Here is a 24,983-nt window from a genome sequence, read left to right as displayed (position 1 = left end):
GCCAATAGTTACTGCATCAAAGCCATGTAGTATGGGCTCAATTTTGTCTCTACTCTATATCCTGGGTCAATCAACAAAATTTTTCCACTTCAAAATGAAAAAGGCTCAAATATAATAAGATCTGTAACCTCCAAACAGATGGAGGAGGAGTTTAGCATCACATTTATTTCTGCTTGTAAATGGCTTGTGTGGGGTGAACAGAGTTCTTTCCAGAGCGGTATTTTTTCTCAGTAGTGGCATTCCATGTTCAGATGCTCTCAGAATCTGAAGCTGAAATATACCGCTCTCTTATTATTAGCATTATCTTCCGAGCTATAAATATTAGCCTTTGTATCTGTATTTTCATGCTGAATCATTTTGTTAGATACATAACATCAAGAGTACTTGTTAAGCATTCTGTGATTCACTACCATTGCTTTGTGTTTCACTAATATTGCTTTTTATTCTGGCCTTAATCCGCAAGAAGCTATTACATTTCACTCTCTTCAAGACTATTTTCAAAGGAATACGATATTTAATTTAATTTCTGCTTTTGCATGGTCTTGTAGGATTTAAAGGTGTGACAAAAAAGTGATGATTGTTTAAAATTTGACTTACATTTAGTTAAAAGACTTCAGCAATTCCAGTAATATAGTACTAATTCAGCAGATTTCCTTGTTCTTTGCTGTCCTCCCATCATTTGCAGAGATAGTCTTCATGGAGCTCCAGTCTAAAGATATATAAGACATATTGGTCTGATAAGCTTTTGGAGGGCAATATGCTCAATGTACTGAAACAGATCTGGCTTTTTTTCCCATTAAATCCCCACAAATGGTGGTGGGTAAATTGGATTTATCTTATGCAATATTGCAGACCAAAAAGTTAGATGTCTAGCTAGTTATAGGCTATGCTTCCAGTAACTAGGTACTTCTGAAGGGTGATTTATATACATTATTTTAGTGGGTTTGAACCTTTGGAGTTTCTGTCAGTCTCTGAACTTGCTTCTCCTCCATTCCCCTCCTGATTCTTAAAGTAGTCCATGGTGACTGGCTCAAACTTACACTTCTAATCTCTGATGCTTACATCAGCAAGGAGGAATCCCAACCAGAAACATTATGAGTCATGATATTATCCAGAAATCATGTGGGCTTTAAAAAGGCACACAAAGTTCTTAGTTTGCAGTTCAGGAAAGTCCTAACGTACCAGCATGGGTTCTTCTTGGCATGTTTTCCTGTATTATATTGAGTGAGCCTTCAAGACAGCTGGAGACACAAAAAGCGGAAAAGACAAGTTACTATCTTTGTTTCTTTAATAATCCTAAATGCAAAATATGAGCTCTTTCTAGCAACAAAAACTCCACCAGCAGCAATACTGAAACCATATGCCCTCCATTTGATTTACCATCAATGACTGCCTGGCTGCACACAGAGCCTCTGTGCTTAATAGTTGCTCTAGGCAAGTGCATGTATAATATTCAAAGCAGTTTTGTTCTTTTATTAAAGTTGTGATAAGGACGCAAAGTATTTTAATGGGAATAATCAATTATATAACGATATTCATATACAACGAAGTGCTTTTAATGTAAGTACTTTTAACGTGGTGCTTTCGTGGTGGGGGAATTACTTTCGTAATACTTTCAGAAGCACGTCTTCTATTGGTGCCAGGCAGACAGCAGCAGTAGGAGACCTCTGTAAGAGAGGAACTCCATTTACTCGTCATTCACAAGAAGGCATTATTCGATGTAGACACCAAAGGATTTTACCACTTTGCTGAGTAAGAGAATTTCAACATCTAGATGTGCCTACATTTTTGTAAAGTAAGAAAAAAAAAGAGTACATTATCAGTCTGAATAAAAGCCCATTGTGAAACATTTAAAAGATAAAAATTTACTCTTTCCTGTTATATTTTCCTAATGGTTTTCCTGATCTCCCTTTGCTGTTATCATCTCTCTTCCAACAAAGAAGCTAAATTAATCCTATCCTGCCATTGGCATTTTTGCTAATGGATGTCAAAAGTTATGAGCACAAGGTGGCCATGCAAGATGTTTTGCGCTCTTTTGAAAATTTTAATAAATATATTAACAGAAACTGTTGGTATAGACAACTTTCCTTTTCTCTATGGATATGAAAATTTTCAGGTAGGGGGATTGAAAACAGACACTTATTCCATCTATATTGTACATTTTCACTTAGAGTGGTGCCCTCTTCTACCCTTTGCTAATTTGCTATGTATCCCATGCCAGTTGTCATGGTTACAGGGTTAGCTGCATCTGTCTCTCAGGTATCATTGGCTATGCATGGGAGCATAATCCTAAAGGAAGACAAAGGCTGAGCATGTTCTCTGACTCTCTATATCCAGCCTCTGCAAATGTAGAGTGCTTGCTACAATACCATGGGGCCATGTGCACTTCAGAAAAGAGCCCAGCCATCTTCTCATCTGAATACAGACCACGTGACTTTACCAGTACTGAGATATGTGACTATACTCAGGGGTTATATTTGGGTTAATGTTGAGGTTTCAGATGCCCATTCTGATCTTCCTCCCCTCCACACCTTTGCTGAGCTCAAGAAATGACCCAATGCCTATACTGAGCCATGGTGGGCCAGACAACTAAATGTGGACAGTAGACAAAAGTGTACCTGAGAATGTTCATCAAACCTAAAAATAACATGTGTAGGCGTGGTTGCAGGCGTGTGTTACTATGACCTTTAAGTCCAGAGCAATGTGGCTTGTGAATCCTGATGTCTAGAACCACCAAAAGAACATAAGTTATTGTGAAGTTTGGAGTAGTATTTATCTGACAATTAGATGTAGGTGTCTGCATGAGAACCGGGTGCTCCCATTATGTCAATGGAGATCTTGTCAACTCAGTTAATGGAGCCTAGAGTGTACAGAAAACTGGGAATGCTGCTCATGGGCAGAATCTGACCTGAGGGGCTGAGCCCAGTTTCCATACACAAGCATCCTGAGCCATTGGGATGCTCCAAGGTATCCCCATTGGACTTCAGATACCTCTCCAGAAGACTGTGAGTCTCCCATATGTCCTGTGTTGTGACTGACAGTTCTATGCAGCGTCTAAAGTAACTCAGGGCATCTTAAACGGACTACATAGTGTCATCTAACCTCAGCCCTACGCAGAGCTACCAGTTCCGTTTTAGATGGTTGCCTATTACAAAGCTAGCCAAGGAGTGAGAGAGGTCCCACATCTCCTACCCCAAGCACAAAGGAGTCAGGAAGTCACAATACTCAGCTGTTAGCATCCTTTAGCCACTGTATATTTAATGTAAAATGCATAACTACTCCAGGAACAGGGACCAAACCTTGGATCTATCATTCCCATGTAAGTGAAGCTTAATGCATTGAAGCTCAGGATCATTTACTTCTTGCTTTTAGTTGCTTCCCTTTCACTTCTCTAAGCAGACAGGTGAAGTAATGCACAGAGACATAAATCAGATTGCAAGATACAAATCAATACTTATTATGGAGTGCCTCCTAAATTCATCACGCCTTCTCAGAAACTACTTAGCTAAAACTTAAATTTTATTGCTGATTCCAGCAAATCCAACTCATTTCAGACAATATCTTCTCTTGCACTCTGTTAAATCAGTGGCACTCTTACAGAAGTTTCCATATGTCCTGAAACAGACACAAAAAATGCAGGGAAAAAATATCTCTTTTTTCTAGTTAAAAAATACAAAATGTATTCTGCAAAGTCACATGGATTTCAATTCTAAAAGCTCAAAAATACAGAATTAAACTTCAAATCTTCAGTATGTCTTTTTTACATGAATCTCAAAGTTTAAAAACACATACAAGTTTTCAAAACAACAGAAATTAAGTATTTCATTTACGTCAAATACATTGCATTAGACTTCAATGTATTTTTTTTAGTTTGGCTTATAAAAATAATGAAATAAGTGAATTGGATAAGATTAATCTGGATCAATTAGAAAACTTTTCTGAAAATTATTCAGAGCTCTATTGAAACCATATTGTTGCACTGTGTTTTCAACAAGAGCAGTGACTATTTTTTTCCTTTTTAATTTCTTGGCAACAGTCATGGTCTATAATTAAGAACTCACTTATACAACTTCCAAAATATTATTACAATCTTGTCAGGTCAGGGGTTGAACAAGTCAATTTACAGATTTTTGTTTTCATATCCCTAGGTTCTACAACAATGGTCTGAAAAACTTCAAGCCTCTAAACTACGTTTTGTTTTGGCAATGGAACCAGGGCATGCAAATGATATTCTCTCTTCTTTCCTTTTAGGAATGCAGTTGAAGAAAACAAAAAGCTATACGCAATTTATGACACAAGGTGAGTAACAAAAAGTACTTAAAAAGGCAATTATTATCTATAAACAGAATGTTAACCCTTTAAAATGTTAAAAAATATTATTAATATTTATCTTAATTTTTAGAAAAACACCCTATTTTAAAATTTTTTTAAGCACTCTATTTTTTTCAAAGTAATCTTTAAATTAAGGTGCAATGACAAATATTTTAGATCATCATGTACAAAATTTTATGTCTACCTAGTAATGATTCCCCTTTACATATAATGATTTCCTTTTTATACAGTGCACATGACAAAGAAATGTAGTTACACAGCCAGCTTAATGTATGTTATTGTCCATGATCCTGATCTGTGTATTTCGAGCTTAACCATGGCTGCTTCTGATGCCAGTATTTGGGGAATAAGAGCAAAGGACTATCTGGCACAGCCTTGGGGTAAAAAGGGATACATTAAAAAAGACTAAGAGGCACTTCTACCAGCAGAGCACTGTGCCTTGGCAGTGAACAGCTGTGGATACAGCCTCTACATCCCACACTCTGAAGCATTTCCTTTCCTCTCAGCCTTCATGGACTGTTTACTGTTAAGGGCACTCCATAGCATAAGAAAAAAACCTACACAAAGAATAAAGCAAGACATACATCAGACCCTCACTTTAGTCTAACCGTAGCTTTTTCTTTATTACTCTGGATTATCACTTCCAGGATTCTTCCTAATCTTAGCAAATCAGGACTCATGCCAAATCATTTTGCTGCATTTCCTTCCCCTTGCTTATCCTGTTTTATGTGGGAGTATTTGTGTATATAAATCGCTTTCTTCCCCCCCTCCCCCATGTTTGTTCTTTGCCTTTTTACTTTTCTACTGTTAAAATTCAAAGGGACATTTGGATGAAAATGTCAGTAACCAACATTTCTTGGTGTTTTACCTAGTCTTTATACAGAAGCTTCAGTTAGGATCCTGACTTGATCTTCTTTTAAATATATATATCACTAAATATAAGCAAATCAAACAACTCATGCTTATCTTCTTGACTCCATATGATGCCCTGCACAATGAAGTTTGGGTCTTCTTGACGTGGAATTCTGGCTGCTGTAGTAATAAATTGCATAAACAATAATTATCACAAATGACATTCCTAAAGGCATTGATAAATATGAAAATACAAAGAAATGTGCTGTATTTTTCTATTTTTATCAAACCTTAAAGAAAAAGTGTCACTGCTGCATACAGTTTTGTTAGGAATAATGTGTTCCTGACAAAGGGGTTTAGATGAAAACACTCAAGTAGAAACTCTTAACAAGGAAGTCCTATATAAAACACCTTTCTCAGCTGCAGTTGCAAAAAAAAAATACAACCACCATAACCCAGTTACTTGTTTTTCTAAACAGAAATTGTGTTTTTATCAGGAAAGAGACTTAAAGAATAGTACTTCTAAAGCACCACAGGCTTCTCTAATGTATTTATGTTATTTCAGTGCATAATCGTTAATCTTTGTGATGAAAAAAGTGAGTTATAAAGAGTCCTGATTATTTCTTCCTCTGCCAAAGTGTCAATGGATTTTTATTTTGATGTGTCTGACTCATATGTGCATAATCCTGAGGTTTAGCTGCATGAGGAATGGAATATTGCAGGAATATTCTTTTAAATTCATTCAGATAATACAAATTTTGGTTCTATTTCCTTGACTATGAAGAAAAATAACCATCTGAAAACTAAAGAACAGTTCAAAACAATTTGGGCCAAGCCTCTTACTAAAGACAAATTTGTCCTCACTACTCATATTGATTAATACCTTATTCCTTATGTGGCCCATTGAAACATTCAGATCTCCACTACATCAGAACTGTTGACATAACAACGTTGATATTTCTAATAAATGAAAGCTAAGAAATGATGCAACCAAAGCAAACAGATTCATGCAACACTGTTTGCAGTCTGCCTGACAGAAATGGGGACAATGTGTGTAAACTCATTGAGAGTTTTAAGCTCAGCATAAACTGTTGAGTATTACTAAGCATCAGCAAATATTACGTACACCTTCTGAGAAACACACATAGTAGATAAATGTATTGTTTTCCTTGCATAGGTATGTCCAACAACTATTGCTCTTTATCTGAACAGGCAAAACATAGCGTACGAAACTGTCAAAGTGCAGAGTATTCCCTAAGCCCTGATGCTGCCAATCTACTCCCCAACATCTTCCTGCAACTAAATCTCAGCTTCTGATGAGATACAGCAGGACAGAAAGGAAGAAAGTAGAACTTCCTGAAGGAAATACAAAGTTTCTGTTCAATGGTATTTTGGCAACAATGGTCCTGAGCTTTTGATTTCATAAAGTAAAAAGAAGTCAGGCTTGGGGGGAAAAAAAAGTTGCAAATTTTCTCGTGGATTTTTTCCCATCCAGTTTTATTAATTACACCTTCTCAGCAGGTTAAACCAGCAGTCTATTAAAATTGCTGCAAGGCAGAATAGGTAAGCAGCAGCATGGGTCTCAGCCTAGTAAGATTAATGCCCTGTGTTCCTCAGAAGACACCACTTCAGCTGTAGCAGCAATTCTTGCCACTTTTTTTTTTCATTTCTTTCTTTCTGTTTTTTTGTACCTCCGAACCCTCTGTGATTACAGTTTGCTTCAGGATAAGACTGGATCTTTGTCAAAATCAATTAATAGATAGACAACCCAGAGAGGAAAACAAAAAACAAAACATTCTGATAAGTGACTCTGACCTCAGTGTTTAAGTTGGGTTAAGTTCGTTTTGTAAGGTAACCCCCTAGTACCACTTTCCAGTGCAAAAGTTCAGTGATGTATTGCATGGTGTGATTAAATACTTCTTCCCTGATTCTCAGTTCAGTCTTTTTCCTGCAGTCTGGTGACTGACAGTGGTAGCGCTGCTAATGCACCCATTGTGAGCAGACCTCTCCTCTTCCCTAGCCTTCCTGTCATTGCTTCCTCTTCTGTATCTCCATTAGTACTGACAATGATGAAGAAAATTGGAATGTGTTCCAAAATTTTGAGTGGCTCCTCATTCTACTCCCACTTTCTTCAACAATTTCTGTCCTTTAACAAAGCCTGTGTGTGCTCTGTTCCAGCTCCTTCAGAAAGGAGATGACGGGTTCATCTACACAGCATTTTAGTGCAGATCAGGACTGTGCTTGTGAAGTGAATCATTTGATCATTCCTACTTACTGTGCTCTGGTTCACATCTCAGAGTAGTCTCAGAACTGATAAACTCAATTCCTTTCATATGAAACTAAGATGGAAAATGCACCACAGCATGTCTCGTGTCACACTTCTGAAACTTTCACCATAAGCCTTGTTAGTTTTTAAGGGAAAGCTAAGATTTTCACTTTCTTTATAATCATAAGAATTATGGCACTCTTTTTTTCCTTATTGTCTATAGAGATTTCATATTGTTTTTAAAACTGAGCTTCTTCCTTCTTTTTTTTTTTTTTTTTGGAGCTTCATTATTAACTGCAACAGTGACAAGGTCAGGGCATATGCTATGGATTGCCCTTGTCTTTCTTTTAAAGAATTTGTTGAGGAGAGACGAAATGCCATCCAAGGTTTCTCACCGGTACAAAACACCACAGCATTCTTCAAGTGTCCATCCCTTTCCTAGCAGTTTGTCTAAGGGAAGAGGATATGTAGGGTGATAAGACAAAAAGGGTGAACGAAAAGACACTGCTTTTCTCCCTTGACTAGTGAAATATTGTGCTCTGTCACGGACCAGCAGCCACTGATTGCAGTGTAACCAGAATCAGGAGCTGGCTAAAGGCACATTTACACCATTGGCAGAGCATGATGAAGTCTGGCATTGAGAAGGAGCTGGCTCTGGAACCACAGGCAATATAGCCAAGTCAGCATGCGTCTGTTTCCGTGTCAAGTAGTCCTGCAGAAAGGACTAATTAACCTGGAAGGAGGCTAACAATCATGGACTGGTTTGGGTTGGAAGGGACCTTAAAGATCATCAACCCCCTGCCATGGGCAAGAACACCTTTCCCGAGATCAGGTTGATCAAAGCCTCATCCAACCTGGCCTTGAACACATCTGGGGATGGGGCTTCCATGACTTCTCTGGACAACCTGTGCCAGTGCCTCACCACCTTCACAGGAAAAAAATTCTTTCTTATATCTAATCTAAATCTCCTCTTTCTGTTCCCCTTCATCCTATCCTTGCACTCCAAGATGAAGAGCCTCTCCCCAGATTTCCTATAGGCCCCTTTTTAAGCACTAGAAGGCTGCTACAAGGTCTCCCTGGAGCCTTCCCTTGTCTAGGCTGAACAAGCTCCAGCAATAGTAGCAAGCCAAATAACAATAATAATAACTGTGCTGTCTCCACCCCAACTAATGTTTTATACAAAGTTAAGAGCACCCAGAAGCTCCCAAGCAACACAGCAGAGAGCCAACAGCTCACATCGTACATCCCTTTGGCATCAGTGGTTTCTCTTCATTACTGTTCCCCCGTAACAGCCTGGCTATAGACACTTTGAAGCCAGTGGAGGTCTTGCCTGCTAAAATATGACAATCTAGACCTGTGTTGAAGTTATCCTGATGGCATGGCTGAAAGGAGCCTCAGTATATGCACACTGCAAGCTTGGCTGTGGCAGGGACGCTCCTCTGGTCCTGTACTGGTCAGGGCCAGGCTCTCCACTCAGCTCCTTCTCTTACCCCATCTGACTACCATCTGCCATCACTCCCAGGACATGTCACGGGACAGGAGAGTGCAGCCGCCCTAACAGGGACAGGGGCATCCCACTCTGTCATCGCTTCTGGGACACACCAAGGGACAGGTGGGCACAGACGCCCTGCTGGGGACAGGGGCATCCCGCTCTGCCATTGCTCCTGGGACACAAGGGACAGGTGGGCACTACTCTGCCATTGCTCCCAGGACCTGCCAAGGGAAAGGCAGGCACAGACGCCCTAATAGGGGCAGGGGCATCCTACTCTGCCATCGCTCCTGGGACACAAGGGACAGGTGGGCACAGACTGCCATTGCTCCCGGGACACAGCAAGGGAAAGGCGGGCACAGACGCCCTGCTAGGGGCAGGGGCATCGGCATCCCACTCTGCCACCGCCCCCGGGACAGGGCATCCCAATCATCCCAGCCCGTCGTCGGGCAGCCCCTTCTCCACCAGGGATCCCGTGGGGCTGCCCTGGACCCTCTCCCAGCCCGGGGATCCTCCCGAGGAGCAGCAGGCGCTGCGGGGATGCTCCGCGCGGGGCCATCCCCACCGGGCCGGTACCCTCGGCCGGGGGCGGGCGTGCCCCGAGGCGGCGCCGGGGGAGCCACCGCCCTTCGCAGCCGATGCCGGCGAGCCCCGCTCGGGCTCTCCGCCGGGGAGGGACGGCGGCTCCCTCCCCTCCCGGCTGGCGGGCGGTGTCTTGTAGGGGAGGGGAGGCGGGCGGCCGGGCTCCGGCGGAGGGCGGCTGCCTCCGGGGCTCGGCGGCTCCCGCGGGCCGGGCAGCGGTGTTGGGTGGGGGATTGTTTTTAGGGGGGTGGGTGGGGGGAGGGCTGGGGAATGTAGGGGAGGGGGGGGGAAGAGAACGAGGACTGTCGCCTCCGCCTCTTCCTCAGCGGTAGCCGGGGCAGCCGGATCGCGGCGGCGGCTGCTGCTGCTGCTGCTGCGCGGAGGGAGCGCGGAGAGGAGGGATGTGGGGCTTTGGGGGAGGCAGGATCTTCGGGATCTTCTCCGCTCCCGTTTTGGTGGCCGTGGTCTGCTGCGCCCAGAGGTAGGAGCCAGCGTGCCCCGGCGGCGCCAGGGCGGCGCGGGATGCGTTTCGACAGGAGAACGAGCTGATGCGCTTATCTCCCCCCCCCTTCCACCCCTTCTTCCCGCTATCGCCCCCGGCCCCCCGCACCCTCTGCCTCCCCCGCCCTTACACCCATCCCACCCCCATCCTCCGCATCTACCCCCCATCTCTCTCGCCCCCACAGTGTGAACGATCCCGGCAACATGTCTTTCGTGAAAGAAACTGTGGATAAATTGTTGAAGGGCTACGACATCCGTCTCCGGCCGGATTTCGGAGGTGAGTCGGAGCCCCCAGCCGCCTCTCCCCCGGGGTTCCCACGGCCCTCGGGCTGCGGGGCGAGCGGCGGGTGACGCTCTCCTTTGTGCCCGCAGGTCCCCCCGTCTGCGTGGGGATGAACATCGACATCGCCAGCATCGACATGGTTTCCGAAGTCAACATGGTGAGTAGCGGCTGGGGGGGGTCACAGCCACCGTCCCCTCCCTTCGCACCGGGCCGAGAGGGGCGCCCGGCGCTGCCCTCACCACCTGAAAACTTTATTTCCCCGGTGACGCGCTTTCCCTTTTCCCACTTTCCGCTTTCACCTCCCTCGGGTCTTTCTCTTCCCCGCTGCCCGGAGCTCCCTGGGGCTCCACGGGCCCCGTTCCCGGTGGGATGCGGAGCGGGCTGGCGGGGGCGGCTGCGGCATCCACCCGCTTCTTGTGCGGATCAGGGACCAAAAAAACCCAGACAACCCGAAATCACAACCCAGTTTGTCGGTGGATAAACTCTGAGATGTTGCGAGCGTTCTAATCGTTGTTGAGCGTCTGGATTGGGCGCGATTGCGTGCGGGCTTGGGGGGAATGGTAATTTGGCTTCGCCAAGTGTTTTGGGGACTGCGAGGTTCTCTAGGGAAAAGGCAGGTGGTTAGTGTGTTTCGGTCCCGTCCTCAGGTCTGTACAGTTTGATACTTCGGAATTGGGAGGTAGAATTGCTGGTTTTTGTCCTAATCCTAAATCCGAGGTGGATTTTTCAAGTTTTAGAGCAAAGTACTCGTTCTCCCCCGTGTCTCAGGGTTTTTCCTTCTATTCTTCGTTTTGCAAATCTGGGGCAAAAAAAACCCAGCCTGCTCTGCAGTGCTGTAGTTACATTTATGGCATTAAAAATCGTTCTGCGTGTTTGGAAGCTGAGCTCCCTTCTAGTAACTATGGCACTAATACCAGCAGTACCGCTCCTTCAATGCACTGTTGCAGTATTACAAGCTGGCATGGCTTGGCTGTATACATGATCTGTGTATTTTCATTAATCCTACCCCTTCTTTCACCTGCTTTACCCAAAATTCTGGTTTTAACAGAGATAGAGTTACCTGTTTGCAGTTAAAAATTGCAAACCAATTTTGCAAACCAACATCTGCCTTTCTGCTCATTCAGGGGGAACAGTAGAGGTAGTTCTTGCTTACAAGAGTTTATTTTAGGCTTCCTGCAAATTCAAGCAGCTGCAGAGACACTTCATATATTCCGCAGACTTTTCTGTACCTAAAGGATTGCTTCTCAAAAAAATGGAAACTGAGAACACTGCCACCTTCCCTACCTTTGGCTAAGCTCCACACTTAGGAAAGTGCTACATTGCACGTTAAATTAATATATCACACTATATGTGAAGTGCCACACAGGCAATAAATATCAGAGAAGGGCAGACTGAGGCTGGAAAGAAAATCAGGCTATGTGTGGTGCTTTTTGTGCCTTTTTTTTCCCCCAGCTGTGGGAAAGTCTGTTAGGTTTAAATAACAACTTGTTCAACCCACTGTAGCAGGGGTATAAGGAAAAGTAAGTAATTACACTGCTTGTTGTGCTACTAGACTGTGTAATTAGATCTTGAACAAGTTCCTCAAGAGGATATGTGCCCTCCATTTCTCCCAGCCAGCTGGCATAACAATTGCTTTAGTTTCTGTCTGCCCTGCAACCCAGTGGCCACCATTTCCCATTAGTTGCCAGAGCTCTGAAGAAGTGGTTTTTTCCGTACTCTCCCATAGGGCAATGGAAAGTCTGAAAAATACTGCTAGAGATCTTGCAACAGAAGCAGATATGTGTTTCTGAAGAAAATTGTTAAAGTAACTATCGTTACAAAACTGTATTAATTTACTTAAGGAAAAATGCACAGAAAAGGTTTCTGGTTGGTGAACTTCTTACTACAACCGGGTTTTCAGCTGAGCTAGTCTCTTCTCCCTCTGCAAGAAGTCATCTTTGACTAAGCACAGCTATATTTGAGTACTGCCTGAGTCTATTACTTCCACTTATTTTAGGTAAATATACTGATCTGCAAAGATTCTTGAGTAAATATGAAGAAACGGGAAATAAGGATGAGCAGAAGGAGCTTTTCAAGACTAACTGAAGTATACATTCTATTTGTAGGGAAAAAAAAGTCACAGTTAGTTGGAAGACCTTAGGCGTATAGCTGTTGAACATCATGCTGGTTACCAACTAAACTTTTAATCTTTGATGCATTTTTTCATTTAATTCCAAGTCCGTATTCTGAGCATTGACCTTTAGCCTGATGAACTATTGAAATGTCTTAGAAGAATTTCTCTCTATGACCTGTGGTAGTACGAACATTAATTTCTTTGCTTTAAATCTAGACATTGATGTAACCTTTTATAAATTAGCTTGTTAAAATTCATCTCTATATTAAAAATAAGATAACTAGAGAAATAACATTTTTCAATTTTATGAATATAAATAAAAAGTTACTACAGCAAGTATGATTATACTGCCTTCTAGGCAGCCTGTAGTGTAGCTTTCAGTGATATGATGACAATTCTTTTAACAAGAGTTACAGCTTGTGTCATATTCTTTTCTGTTATTAATCAAACTGTAGGCTTATATACAATGTATTCCTCTATGAATCTTCAGTTATTAGTAATTAATTTAGCTTTCCAGTATTTTAAGAATTTATTTCTGTATCGTTAGTCTTCTTGTTGAAAATTTTTAGAAATCTTTTGCCCCTTGTACACTACCTGTAGCTATTTTTTAGAATAGGCTTATTGAACAGCAGTACGTATCTTCCTTAGATGACATGGAAGAGTTAACATTTTTCTTTACTTTTGATGCTGAAGTGCTAAGAAGGATCAGGAGGACTGATGAAAATAACAGGGCTGCACAGCATCAAATTATTTTAATGAAAAGTTTTAAATAGGCAATTTCTACCTGATCTTATAATGATGAAAATACTGAGTTGTGTCATTGAAGTTGCTACTCTGCTATACTGTTTATTTTACATCATACTGAAAACATTAAACGTTTATGAAGTAAAATTAACACACTCGGATATTTATACTTTGAGTTGCATATATGGTAGCAAGAATGAATTAATGAAGTTGGATGTAAGAAGTGTGTTTTTCAGGGAAGGGCTGCAGTCTGTTAATGACCTGCGCGCATCTATATGTATATGTGTGTATCTCCATACATGCTTTGCTTCCTTGCTTTATCTGTGCATCCTTTCCCATTATTATTTGCGATTTGATAAATTATACCTGTAAATTGGGTACTTAACCACCTATGTATTTCTGTGTGTACCTCCAATAATTGGATTTAAAACTACTGTAAATGCCTGTAAAATGTACAGTAATGTACATCTCTGAACAAAATACTGATCAATAATAACAGACGTAATACTGAGAAAATAAGCACTTTTACAAATAAAGAGTATGGATTATTACTGCTGCTTTGCATTATCTTATAATTTCTCCTTTTACATGATCTGGGTTGATTGTGTTCTATACTTAGTGTATTTTAGAGGTATGTTTTGCTTAGGTGATGTGAATTGAAAATGAAATAATTGTTGTGTTTTTTACTAGTCTATCAGCCTATTTCCGATCAGCCAGTTTCCACAAATTGTGAATTTGTATAGTTTGATTGTTGTTCAACATTTGGTCTGTGAATCAGATGCGTTAGTTCCAGGCATATAATTTTCAAGCATGCAAATACTCCTGTAGTATTTTTATCCTTGAGAACTTAAATAATCAATACACAGAGTCTGCAAGTAATCCCCTCTTTAAACTCACCAGTATAGCTGGAGGACTAAGGTGCTGTGCTTTTCCCATTATTTTGGGACGTGATTTATAGTTTATGGGAGCTAAAGCTATAAAGGGGATAGAGAAAGCAAGGAGATCAGTCCAAAAATGAACCTTTCTCCTTAGAGGTAATATTTTGCAGAGAATAGAAGGATCTCTCCTATAGGAAAGGAAACCTCTACTACTGCTCTCTAAAGTGCTCTCTACATTCTCTTTGTGTATACAGCGGACTTCAGAGCTGTTCATCCAGGGTTTTTCAAAGGCTCTAATTTTGTAAAAATTAAACTCAAACCAGCAAAACCCAGGAGGCATCATTGGCTAGACAGTCATCCTGCTGTTCTGAGAATACTGTAAGCAGAAAATTAGTTTCACATAAAGTCAGACCATAAAACTTACAAGTTGTCATTTCTAAAAAGATGTAATCTGTTCTATGCTAACACTGTAATTTTTTATTTTTTTACATGTATTCCATTATAAAACTGCAATTATTCATATAGACTTCATTGGATACCTGCTCATTTTCAATGCAGTTTTGAAATCTTCCTGACAAACTGTATTTTAGTTGCTTTTAGGTCAGCTAGAGTTCTTACTGAGGGCAAATACTGTCTGCCTTCAATGCAAAAGTAATTATTTAAGGTGAATTAATTTGTACTTCACCTGATGTACTGAAGGTGTAGAGCCTTTGTGTTCCTGTTGATGAGATTTTTCGCGTCTTTCTTTAGATGCCTAAAAAATGGTGTGGGATACAGTTTTTGTTAATTGAGATGTATACAATTTAGATGTCTAAATGTAAGCTGGATTGCTAAACCCTACAACTGTAGTTAATGGGGACCTACAACAGAATGCGGCTGCTTAGGCAAAAGTGTCTATTGTCATTTTGGTTTCATGGTATCATGCTTGCCCTCCAGTTTTCAGTCCAGATTGATGCTGGTCTCTTGTAAGTCCTCTGCTGCGTCTCTCTACTCTGTGTATATGTTAGATGTGACAGCAGCTCCTGAAGTATAAACAGCCAGGTCTTCCTGTTGTCAGTATAGGTGACGGTGTCCAGAGAACTGTTTATCTTAAAATAAAGAAGACGCTTTAGTAGTGCTTCTTAGATTAAATTTTAAGCACCTCAGGGTATCCCATTTAGACTGCAGCTGCCTCTCCAGGAGGGTAGGGGACTCCCACAGATTCTATGCTGTACTGTCTGCAGGGGTCCTACATAATCCAAGGCATCCAAAATGGCACCAGACACCCTTGCTTAGGTGAGTGAAGTGTTCTATAAGTGTCCAGCCAAAGCTCATCCCGCAGGCTCCCTCTGGAATCAGGAGGAGATAGGCACTAATTTGTAAGTGATATCTTAGACATCTACATGTTTTCGTTGTTTGTTGTTTTTTTCAAAGATGGAAGGATTCCACTTTCTGGGAAATGTCCACCTTTTCTAAATGGTTGTGGAGTTAGTCATCAAGTGGCATAGTGAAATGTAACCTGTGTTTGCTGTCATAGGCGTAGCTCGTATTTCCTGCCATAAACAGTGGCTTTCTAAATACTTTGCAAACAGAATCTGAAAGTTACCTCATGCGGGAAATCATAACGGAGTTGTGACATAGTTTGCTTTGAAGATTCAGATGGTGAAATGAAATGAGTAGTACTAACAGAGTGATTACATAATCATTTTTCTTGTAATCACAGTTTTCTCGCTAGAAGAAGATTCATGTGTGCAGCACTTACAACTTGGGCACAAATTGCAGGAGTATAAAATAGAATATTTCATTTACTATTTTTTTTATGTGTTTTATAATTTAGTATACATAGGGAAACTAGATCGTACTAAATAGATATGGCAGGTAGAGCATATAAATAATTTTTTTTGGTGTGTGTATATGTATGTTCGATAAATAGAATAAAAAAAAGGGAGAAGAAAGAAAAACTGCCCAAGCAGGGAAGCATCTCCTGAGGCCAGCATAGCCCTGCAAAGAGTGTTGTCACTGCTGCTGATAAGCCTGCAGCCATCCACTAGGAGATGGCATCAGCGCTCCTTGAGGACAGTCTATCCTAGTAGGTAACCTGCCTTCTAGTTGCCAGTTGGCAGCAAAAGCATCCTTTCTTCTAATCCTCGCTCTCTTTGCTCCATCCATTTTTCTTCATTGGGATGGTACCCATGAACTCTCTTAGCCTGCATCACTCTGTTTCTCCACTGCTGTCATATTTTGTAGTTCCCGTTGACAGATAAGTGCTTGTAGCAGAAGACATAATAGGAGAATGACTTCTGTTTGGCCAAGGGAATTGATGACAGGCTTCTGCTTATCTGCAGAGGAAACCAGCTGCTGTGAAGAGAAAGAAATACCTGCTTATGCAGAAGCAAGAGGTGACAGTAGGCTTTTTAAAAGCCAACTCCAGCTGCCAACGTTGAATCATCTTGACTTGGATGATGAAATAGATACAGGCTCTGGTGACGTCAATCTGGAATAATTGCAAATATTTCAGGGGACAGAAAGAGAATTCAAAGTAATGTTCATAAAGAAGAGGAATGCCCCTAAATAAAGAAGGGGCAAGCACAAAGTGCTGTATTTTATAAAGAAGGAAGAATCCAGTACTTTGGATGAAAAAGGATTGGCTAAGCGGCAGCACTGAAAAAAAGCATGTGGAAGTTTTACTGGACCAGAAAAAGCGAAAAGTGAAAAAGTTAATCCAAGTGCAAGAAAATTGAAAAAAAGATGCATCTTGCTTTTGGGTACATAAATAGAAGAAGGCGCAGGGATTTCCCTGTCCACCGTTAGTGAAGCCTGGGAAAAAATGCTGTATGTGGTGGTTTTGCACTGGCTTGCAGGGAGATGGACATGAACAGGAGGTTTAAGGAAGTAAAACAAGTATTTCTAATTAAAATAATTAGAAATCAAGGCATATGCAGCTATGTTGAAGTAAATGGGTTTGTTTAGCACTGAAGATTAGGATGGGAGAGAGGACATAAATTTCCCAATACGTAGGAGGATGGTGTTGAGAGAAGGAGGATGAGATATTCTTTAGAAGCAGTTGAAGAAAGACATGAAGAAATTAATTAATGGATTTCAGATTGGTTTTCAGCTGACTAAATTTATGGTAGCATCTCCATTGTTGCAGATTTTCCAGAAAAGACTAGAAAAATAGCTCATGGTGTTGCTCATGCCTCTGAAGAGGCTGGACTAGCTGATGCTTTGAGATATTTTCCAGCACGGTATTTCTGTAAATCTGTGTTGTGATTTAATAATTCTTTCTGTCAGTGCTCCTCTGAGTTGTACGCACAAGCATGTCTTGGTATGGTTTCAGATACACCTGCTGGTCTCACGCTGATACTGCAGAAGATCAGGACTCTCCCATAGGTTATTTGTAATATATGCCAGTGTCATAAGAATATGCCACACCATTTGAGATGCCATTTGTTACTGAAGTTATGATCTTCATGGTGTTCTCCATATCTTTGCATTGACTGCAACAGGCATTGCATGTATGTCCTTTCAAATATACTGGTCATAAATGTATTAGTCATTAAGTACGACTTTATGTAAAGTAAAGACTTCTGCGTGTGTAGCCATAAGTGAATTTTTACTTCTATTGACAGCCTTTCATCATGCCGAAGTAATGAAGGAGTACACTCTCTTGAGCTGTACAGGAGAGGAAAAGTCACAGAAAGTTTATAGATTTAGCCCTACTCTATGCCTAGCGATTTTTCCCATTCCTTTGAAGACAGAAGAGAAGAGAGAAAGGAAAGAGTGTTATTTATATGGTGACTTCTGTTCATGCAGATAATGTAATGTCTGTAGTTTTACTGGAAGCTTAGGAGTTTGATAAAGGCGCGGCAGACGATCTCGTGCTTGGCAAAAGACAGTGTACAAACACAGTTACATCCATGACAGATCTGACTAAAGGTCCACCCAGCCAAGTGTTCTGATTCTGGTATTATCTAGTAGTGGATATTTAGGGATGAATAAAATAAACACATGTTAATACTTCTCTAGTGTGCTTTTGCAACCTCCCATGATTTGTAACTTGAGACTTCCTGAGTCTCAAGACTGAGAGAGTACTTCTTGTTTAAATGTCACCAAAGCATTAAGATCACTTAGTAATGATACGCTTCTCCCCACAGTTTTCCTTTTAATAAAGATTTAATAATATAAAGAATTTAAGCTGTGGTAATATTGAGTACAATCCATCAATACTGAAGGATAATAATAACTTTAAGTGGAAAAGGTTGTGTAATATATAGTTACTATTAGGGGTTTTAGCTTATCCAGGACAAACTTTCTTTTTTTCTCCCCAGACTCATAAAAAATAGCTGGAAGAAGAATTATTTCAAAAGGGGACTTCATTTATTATTTGTAATTGAATTTCACAGTTCTTTATAACTACAGAAATTGCAAGGAAAAAATCCCCAAGTCTAGGCATGTCTAATTCATTATTCACTATTACAGATTTGAGCCAGTAATCTTGGCAAAATAATTTGTTCTCTCAGCAGCTTAGAACTGGTTACAGGTTGCTGTGATAATGTGACCTGCAATATGAATGTAATATTGCATACAGCAGAGAGAGAAGGTAAAACAGCTGTGCTGGGAGGTCTGCAGTTATACTGGATAATTGGCAGTTCAGTAGCAGTTAATGACTTTTTCTTTATACTAATATGAACGTTGAATTTTTATTAGTTCATGGGTATGTCTCCATGGCACAATACAGCACTCTGCAGGGGTGCCAGAGGTACCTCAGGTGCATCTAGTACAGTTTCTGGAAGCTGTGATGTTATGTCAGTACAGGACTCTATACAGGATGTTTGTGTCAGTGGGAATTAGGTCCTTGAATACAGCTTCTTTCACAGCTTTAAATAGGTTATGGAGCATATGACCAGCATCCAGCCAGAGCTAATCATCAGACCTTCCTTTAACAGAGAGAAGCTCTTCCATGAGGCAGTATTTTTTATTCTAAGACAAATACTTAAGTCAAGAAGAATGACTGGCTCTCCGTAAGTGCCTGTCTAGAAATGCTAACAGGGCAGTGGGGTGGAGAAGACAATGAGAGGAGTTGACTGTCATAGGACAGATGCTTAGTTTTAATGTTGGGATGAATTCTACCTATTGTACCTCCTTAACCTGCCTAATCAAAGGTAAGTAGAAGATTGTGCTGAACTGGTACGCAGTTGATCCTTAGCAGCATTAAGTAATATTACTCGGCAGGTTAACGCATGTAAAATTCTGTATGCAGTTTGAACTGCGGAAGATTTTTCAGGTAGACTTTGTGTTAGTCTTGAATTGAAATGCATGTAGGATGGAGAAGATAACCTTTAAAAACAAGCTGAAATCCATGTGATTTAAAATAGCTCATGCCTTGCTCTTCTAATTGAGATGTAAGATAGTGTCACTATCATATTGTGATGGTCTGTTGATGCTAAAGTTATTTGAAGGGAAGGGCTTTATTCCCTTGAGTTATATGTGGCTACTTCCTGGTCATATGAGGGATATTTTAACATTTCCCATTCAGGCAGTTACTTATCCATCGTAGGCTTAGCATGTGAACTTATTTCTTAGTTATAAAGTCAAATGTTGAGGTGTAATCCAATTCACATGACACATGACATTGGTTGGGCAGGGCTCTCCACTCTTAGGGACTAGGCTGGTGCAGAATCAAGGAAATGAGTGCTTCTTCCAGGTGCTGAGCTTGGCTGTGCAGGGAAGCTGAGTGCTTCTCATATTTTTCAGTGGGGAAATAAGTCTGGAAGGGTAAGAAATTGAATTTGCCACATTTAGAATGCTAAAATGTGGACAATTTTTCTACTTAATCAAAAGTTATTTTGAAAGCAGATAGCTATTTTTCTTGTTTTCTGATGCCACTGTGCCTTTTAAAGTGCACTGAAATTTTGAAGTTGAAAATAATAGACAGTACAAAAATGCATTTAAATTCTGAATTTTAAATACGCCAGCTCACGATGGGATTACTGAGTAATGCAGTAAGTCTTGTTATTTATTATAGATACAAAAGATGAACTTAAGTCTTTTTTTTTTTAAATAACACAATGACTTGTCCGTGTTTCACTGCACCACCAGTGATTTGCTTTAGCTTCTGATCTCCTAGGCTATTCAGATAACACTTGGCCTTTCTAAGCATTTTTCAATCATGTAACAAGGCTTTCTATCTGGATAACAAAAACATCTTCCAAATCAATAGGAACTTTGCATAGGAAAATGTTTGCAGGACTTGCAGAATAGATATGACTGATTTTGTTTTCAAAAAGACCCTATAAGCTACGGGTCCACTAGATTTAAGAGTTGTGACATTCCTGATAATCTGTAGAATGTCAAGACTTCTGCGCTTGAGCGCAACACCTGAGCTCAAGCATGCACCATTCGTATGTTAATCATTAGCATGGTCCATCATCTTCCCAGGTGGTGCTTGGGTAGTGTCTGCACGTGCCAGATCCATCCCCAGTAGGTAGCTTGGATGCAGCTACTTGTGCTGTGAAATAAGTTAAGCTAGACAGAAACAAGCTGTAGCATACCACACCACTTGTCCTTTGGACCAAACTCTCCATCTCACTTTATTTGCTACACTAGATACATCCAAAAGTGCAGTTCATTACATCCATGTGAATTTATGTAGTCACCCTTTCTCGTGGGAGAGCTGTGACTTTCCAGAACATGATATGTCCTATCTGACTGGCAGTACCTATATTAGAAGATAACTCACTGTAGAGAGCTTGTGTCCTTCCATTCTCTCTACAGGGAGGATGACTTGGGCCAAATGTCCATCTCTTATGATTCTGGATGTAGTTGAAGTGATGCCACCTGCATGTCCTCAGAATGTGCCCTGCTGTCAGAACTCTTTGTTTCTCTTTGAGAATGTATTTTTCTAGAGAAAACAGGCAGACAAGTATTCTATGGACAGTGGGAAATTGCTGTTGCAAATTTGTTGCTCGGGGACAAACTCTGTCTCTTGGTCTTCCCTGGCATCATACCCGTTAACGATGACTTCCCAGACAATTCAAAACCTGCATGGTAGCTGCATTGCAAAACAGAAAGTTCTGGTAGATGAGCTACTGATTAAGTGAAGAGGGACCTTGAGTTGGCATCTGAGCCAGCTTACATTGGGATGTTAACATGCACTTAAATTTGGGTAGAGGTGGTGTTCACCTCAGTTTAGGTACATTAGTGGTCTTTCTGTAGAGAATTTACAGAGTATTTACCTCTCTTCATGAAAAAAAAAATAAAATGCCAGCTTTCATTAGAAATGTAGAATACAGGTGCAAGTTAATTGCCTAGATGAGGTGGACTGGACTTAAACTTTACACTGTGTGACAGAGAAAGCAGGTTGTCCTTGGGCAGTAAGGGATTATAGAATGTGAAGGGAAGTAGTCCACAGTAGTGTGTTTGTGTGGTGACAAGAAGTGATGAAAAAAAATTAGTTTTAACAAGAAAATATTTTGTTTCCTTTTAATCAAAAAATAGTGTGTCCTTCGGCATTTCTTCCATTTTTTTTTTCCATAAAAATGGTTGAGCTAGCTTTGGAATAGATCAGCTATTTTAAAAATTTTGATTATCCACCTGCAATTCTTTTTATAAACCCTCCCCCTTAAATGGACAAGAAAAAAAAAAAAGCGGAAGGAAAAAAATGGGCAGTCAATTAGAAAATGCATTTAAGATAGTTGATCAGCTTATCTTTCCAGTAGGCCCACTTTAGTGGCATGCTCATATATTATTAACCTGACTGTAATGTACTGCATCAAGGTTGATACTGTTTGTCTTTCCCAGCATACCCATTTGCATGGTGTTAGGTGCCTTTTGAATGGGATGCTCAACCTGTAATTTGGAAAGGGAAGCCAGAGCTTGCATCAAATAATCTTGTTATTCTTTAGCCTTCCTAAAGAAATAATCTAACTCTAACACTGGTGATGTTGTCTCTTTCCTTTGTTATTCATGTCTAAAAGGATCTAATTTATAATCTTGCTTTACATTCATGTAATTTACCTGGAGACACATGTATAATGGCATTTAGTAACCTGCTGGCACAAAGGCATATGTGCATATATGTGCAATGTGATTTAACTGAAAAAGGAAATATTCCACTCTGATAAGTATACCTATTAATTTGACTGCTGGTGCTCGCTGAACAGCTGTCTTTAAGAAAGAAGTTGTAGTAATTTGTTATGACTTTTCTCTAGAAGTCCCCGAGTGATTTGTTTTAATAGCTCTAGAAAGTGACCAAATCTCATGAGATTCTTGTATGAATATTTTGCAATTTTTCTTTCTCTTCTCACTTGACTTTTGATTATCCACATCTATTGTGCTCTGAAGCAGGATGCTGCATTTTCTGACTGTTATTTTTCTAGTCCTTTTCCTAAAGTGTGCAGTCTGCTACAAAAAAATTCAATTGTGGGAAAACCAGATCCTCCTCTCTCACTGAATACACTGCTGTATTAAGCTAAATACAAATATGGCTTGCTGTTTTCTGGCACACATGGGTTTTTTTCAATTTTCTGGCACACTCAGTCCTTGTGAGCTTGAATGAAGCTGCTGCTGGCTACTGCATAGCAGGGTAATAAATGAGTTCTAAAATTCTTTGCAACACTGTGTGCTGTTGGACTGTAATGTTTATGGAGCAATATTGAATATCACCTGCACCCTACTATGCGGCATTGTTGAATCCCCTATGTCTCTTTATACATCAATATGTTATTGTGACCTCCTTCATGGTAATAAAACCAAAGCAAATCTGCAATAAAATGTGATGATGAATGTATTCTTAATGGCATATCATTTCTGAGGAATTCAATTGAAACACGGACGTAATGTAGTAACAATGCTGAATATTCCAAAGATGGATTTAGTTAATTTCTTCTAGAAGACACAAAATTAAATATTACCTGTCAAAGATGAGTGATAAATCTTCAGATGTATAGAAGTAATGAGTGTGAAGAATTGACTAGATGTAACGTTGACGAAGGCAATCAAAGACTGAAAGCGTCCGGGTTACTTTTCAATCTGTTGTTAAATAGTGGTCATCTATCACTGCCACCAGATTGTGTCCTAGCTTCTACCGAGACTACTTGTGTGCTTCCATCTTTTCATTCCTGTTGTCCTTTGCTGAATCTTCATGTCTATTACTCTCTGGTCATCTTTTTGTCAGAAGTGTGGTTTTTTTTCCATTAGTACTTGCAGCACAACCAACCCACTGCCACTTAGGCGTTTTCATATTCTTCAAGACACCCTTGCCTACAGCTGGCTGCTCTGTCTCATCACTCAGCCCTCAGCTTCAAATCCTTTTCTGTGTCTCCTTTTCCATGAGCGTGGCATGGCTGTCAGTACAGGCATGTTAATTTCTTCGTAAAGAGAAAGTGTTTATTTTTAAAAATACTCATACTATGTCTTATTTATTTATTTTGACTGGAATAGCAGAGGCTTGTGCCACATAAATAAATAGAGAAAGAGTCAAATCTTTTAGAGGGCTTGAGGGACTAGACCTTTGCAAAAAAATGCCCAGTTTACTTCCACATCTACAGGGAGGTGGAGCAGAACAAAGCTCCAGTGATGCGTGAGGGAATGGTTAAAGATCTGCTCGGCCAATTACACACTCACAAGTCTATGGGGCCAGTTGGGATTCACCTGAGGGTATTAAGGAAGCTGGCAGAAGTGCTTGCCAAACTCCTTTCCATCATCTACCAGCGGTCCTGGCTGACTGGGGAAATTCCACTTGACTGGAGGCTGGCAGATGTTACATCTATTTACAAGAAGGGTTGAAGGGAGGATCCAGGGAACTACAGGCCTGTCAGTCAGACCTCAGTACCGGGAAGGGTCATGGAACTGGTTATCTTGAGTGCCATCACACAGCAGCTCAGTGCTGGGTCCAGTCCTGTTCGGTATCTTTATCAGTGACCTGGATGAAGGGATTGAATGTACCCTTAGGAAGTTTGAGGCTGACACTAAGCTGGAAGGAAGTGTCGATCTGCTGGAGGGTAGGGATCCTCTTCAGAGGGATTTGAACAGGCTGGAGCAATGGGCTGAGGCCAACAGGATGAGATTTAACAAGGCCAAGTGCAGAGTATGGTGCTTGGGACACAACAACCCCGTGCAGTGCTGCAGGCTTGGGGAAGAGTGGCTTGAAAGCTGCCTGGCAGAGAACGACCTGGGGGTGTTGGTCGACGGTCAACTGAGTGTGAGCCAGCAGTGTGCCCAGGTGACCAAGAAGGCCAATAGCATCTTGGCTTGTATCAGAAATGGTGCAGCCAGCAGGACCAGGGAAGTGATTCTGCTCCTATACTCGGCATTGGTGAGGCTTCATCTTGAATACTGTGTTCAGTTTTGGGCCCCTTGCTACAAGAAAGACATTGAGGTCCTGGAGTGTGTCCAGAGAAGAGCAACGAAGTTGGTGAAGGAGCTGGAGCACAAGTCTTATGAGGAGTGGCTGAGGGAACTGGGGTTGTTTAGCCTGGAGAAGAGGAGGCTGAGGGGAGACCTTATCATTGTCTACAACTGCCTGAAAGGAAGTTGTAGAGAGGTGGATGTTGATCTCTTCACCCAAGTGATAGGATGAGAGGGAATGACCTTAAGCTGCACCAGGGGAGATTCAGAGTGGACATCAGGAAAAACTTCCTCACGAAAAAGGTTATTACCAAGCACTGGAATAGGCTGCCCAGGGACATGATTGAATCACCATCCCTGGGGGTCTTTAAAAGATGGGTAGATCAAGTGCTTAGGGATATGATTTAGTAGTAGACAGGTACAGTTGGGCTTGATGATCTTGAAGATCTTTTCCAACCTAGTGATTCTATGATCCTGTTATTCTACCTGTGCTTGTGCTGTAGTGAGCCGTACTATAAACTGTGACTCTTTCTAATGAAGTTAGAGGACACAGGGGAGAGGAGGTTGTTCAAATTTCAGTTTACTATAAGATCATAGTGGAGTGAAGTTTCATTTTA

The 24,983-nt window shown here is 41.0% G+C and overlaps 1 protein-coding gene across 2 annotated transcripts in view; it reads left to right on the top strand.

The window, feature by feature from the left end:
- GABRB3 (gamma-aminobutyric acid type A receptor subunit beta3) overlaps nucleotides 1-24,983 on the top strand; it is a 190,373-nt gene that overhangs the window by 69,040 nt on the left and 96,350 nt on the right. Inside the window, exons 2-4 of one of the 2 annotated variants that reach the window (XM_054076932.1) lie at nucleotides 4,252-4,299; nucleotides 10,208-10,299; nucleotides 10,395-10,462. In XM_054076932.1, coding sequence (XP_053932907.1) covers nucleotides 4,252-4,299; nucleotides 10,208-10,299; nucleotides 10,395-10,462 — 208 coding nt within the window. Of the gene's footprint in view, nucleotides 1-4,251; nucleotides 4,300-9,819; nucleotides 10,003-10,207; nucleotides 10,300-10,394; nucleotides 10,463-24,983 lie in introns of those variants that run through there. The other variant, XM_054076940.1, reaches the window with a different exon arrangement.

Source organism: Cuculus canorus, chromosome 1 (assembly GCF_017976375.1).
Source record: "Cuculus canorus isolate bCucCan1 chromosome 1, bCucCan1.pri, whole genome shotgun sequence".
NCBI lineage: Eukaryota > Metazoa > Chordata > Aves > Cuculiformes > Cuculidae > Cuculus > Cuculus canorus.
Note: the sequence above shows the minus strand (reverse complement) of the source record. Positions and strands in the feature narration are given on the sequence as shown.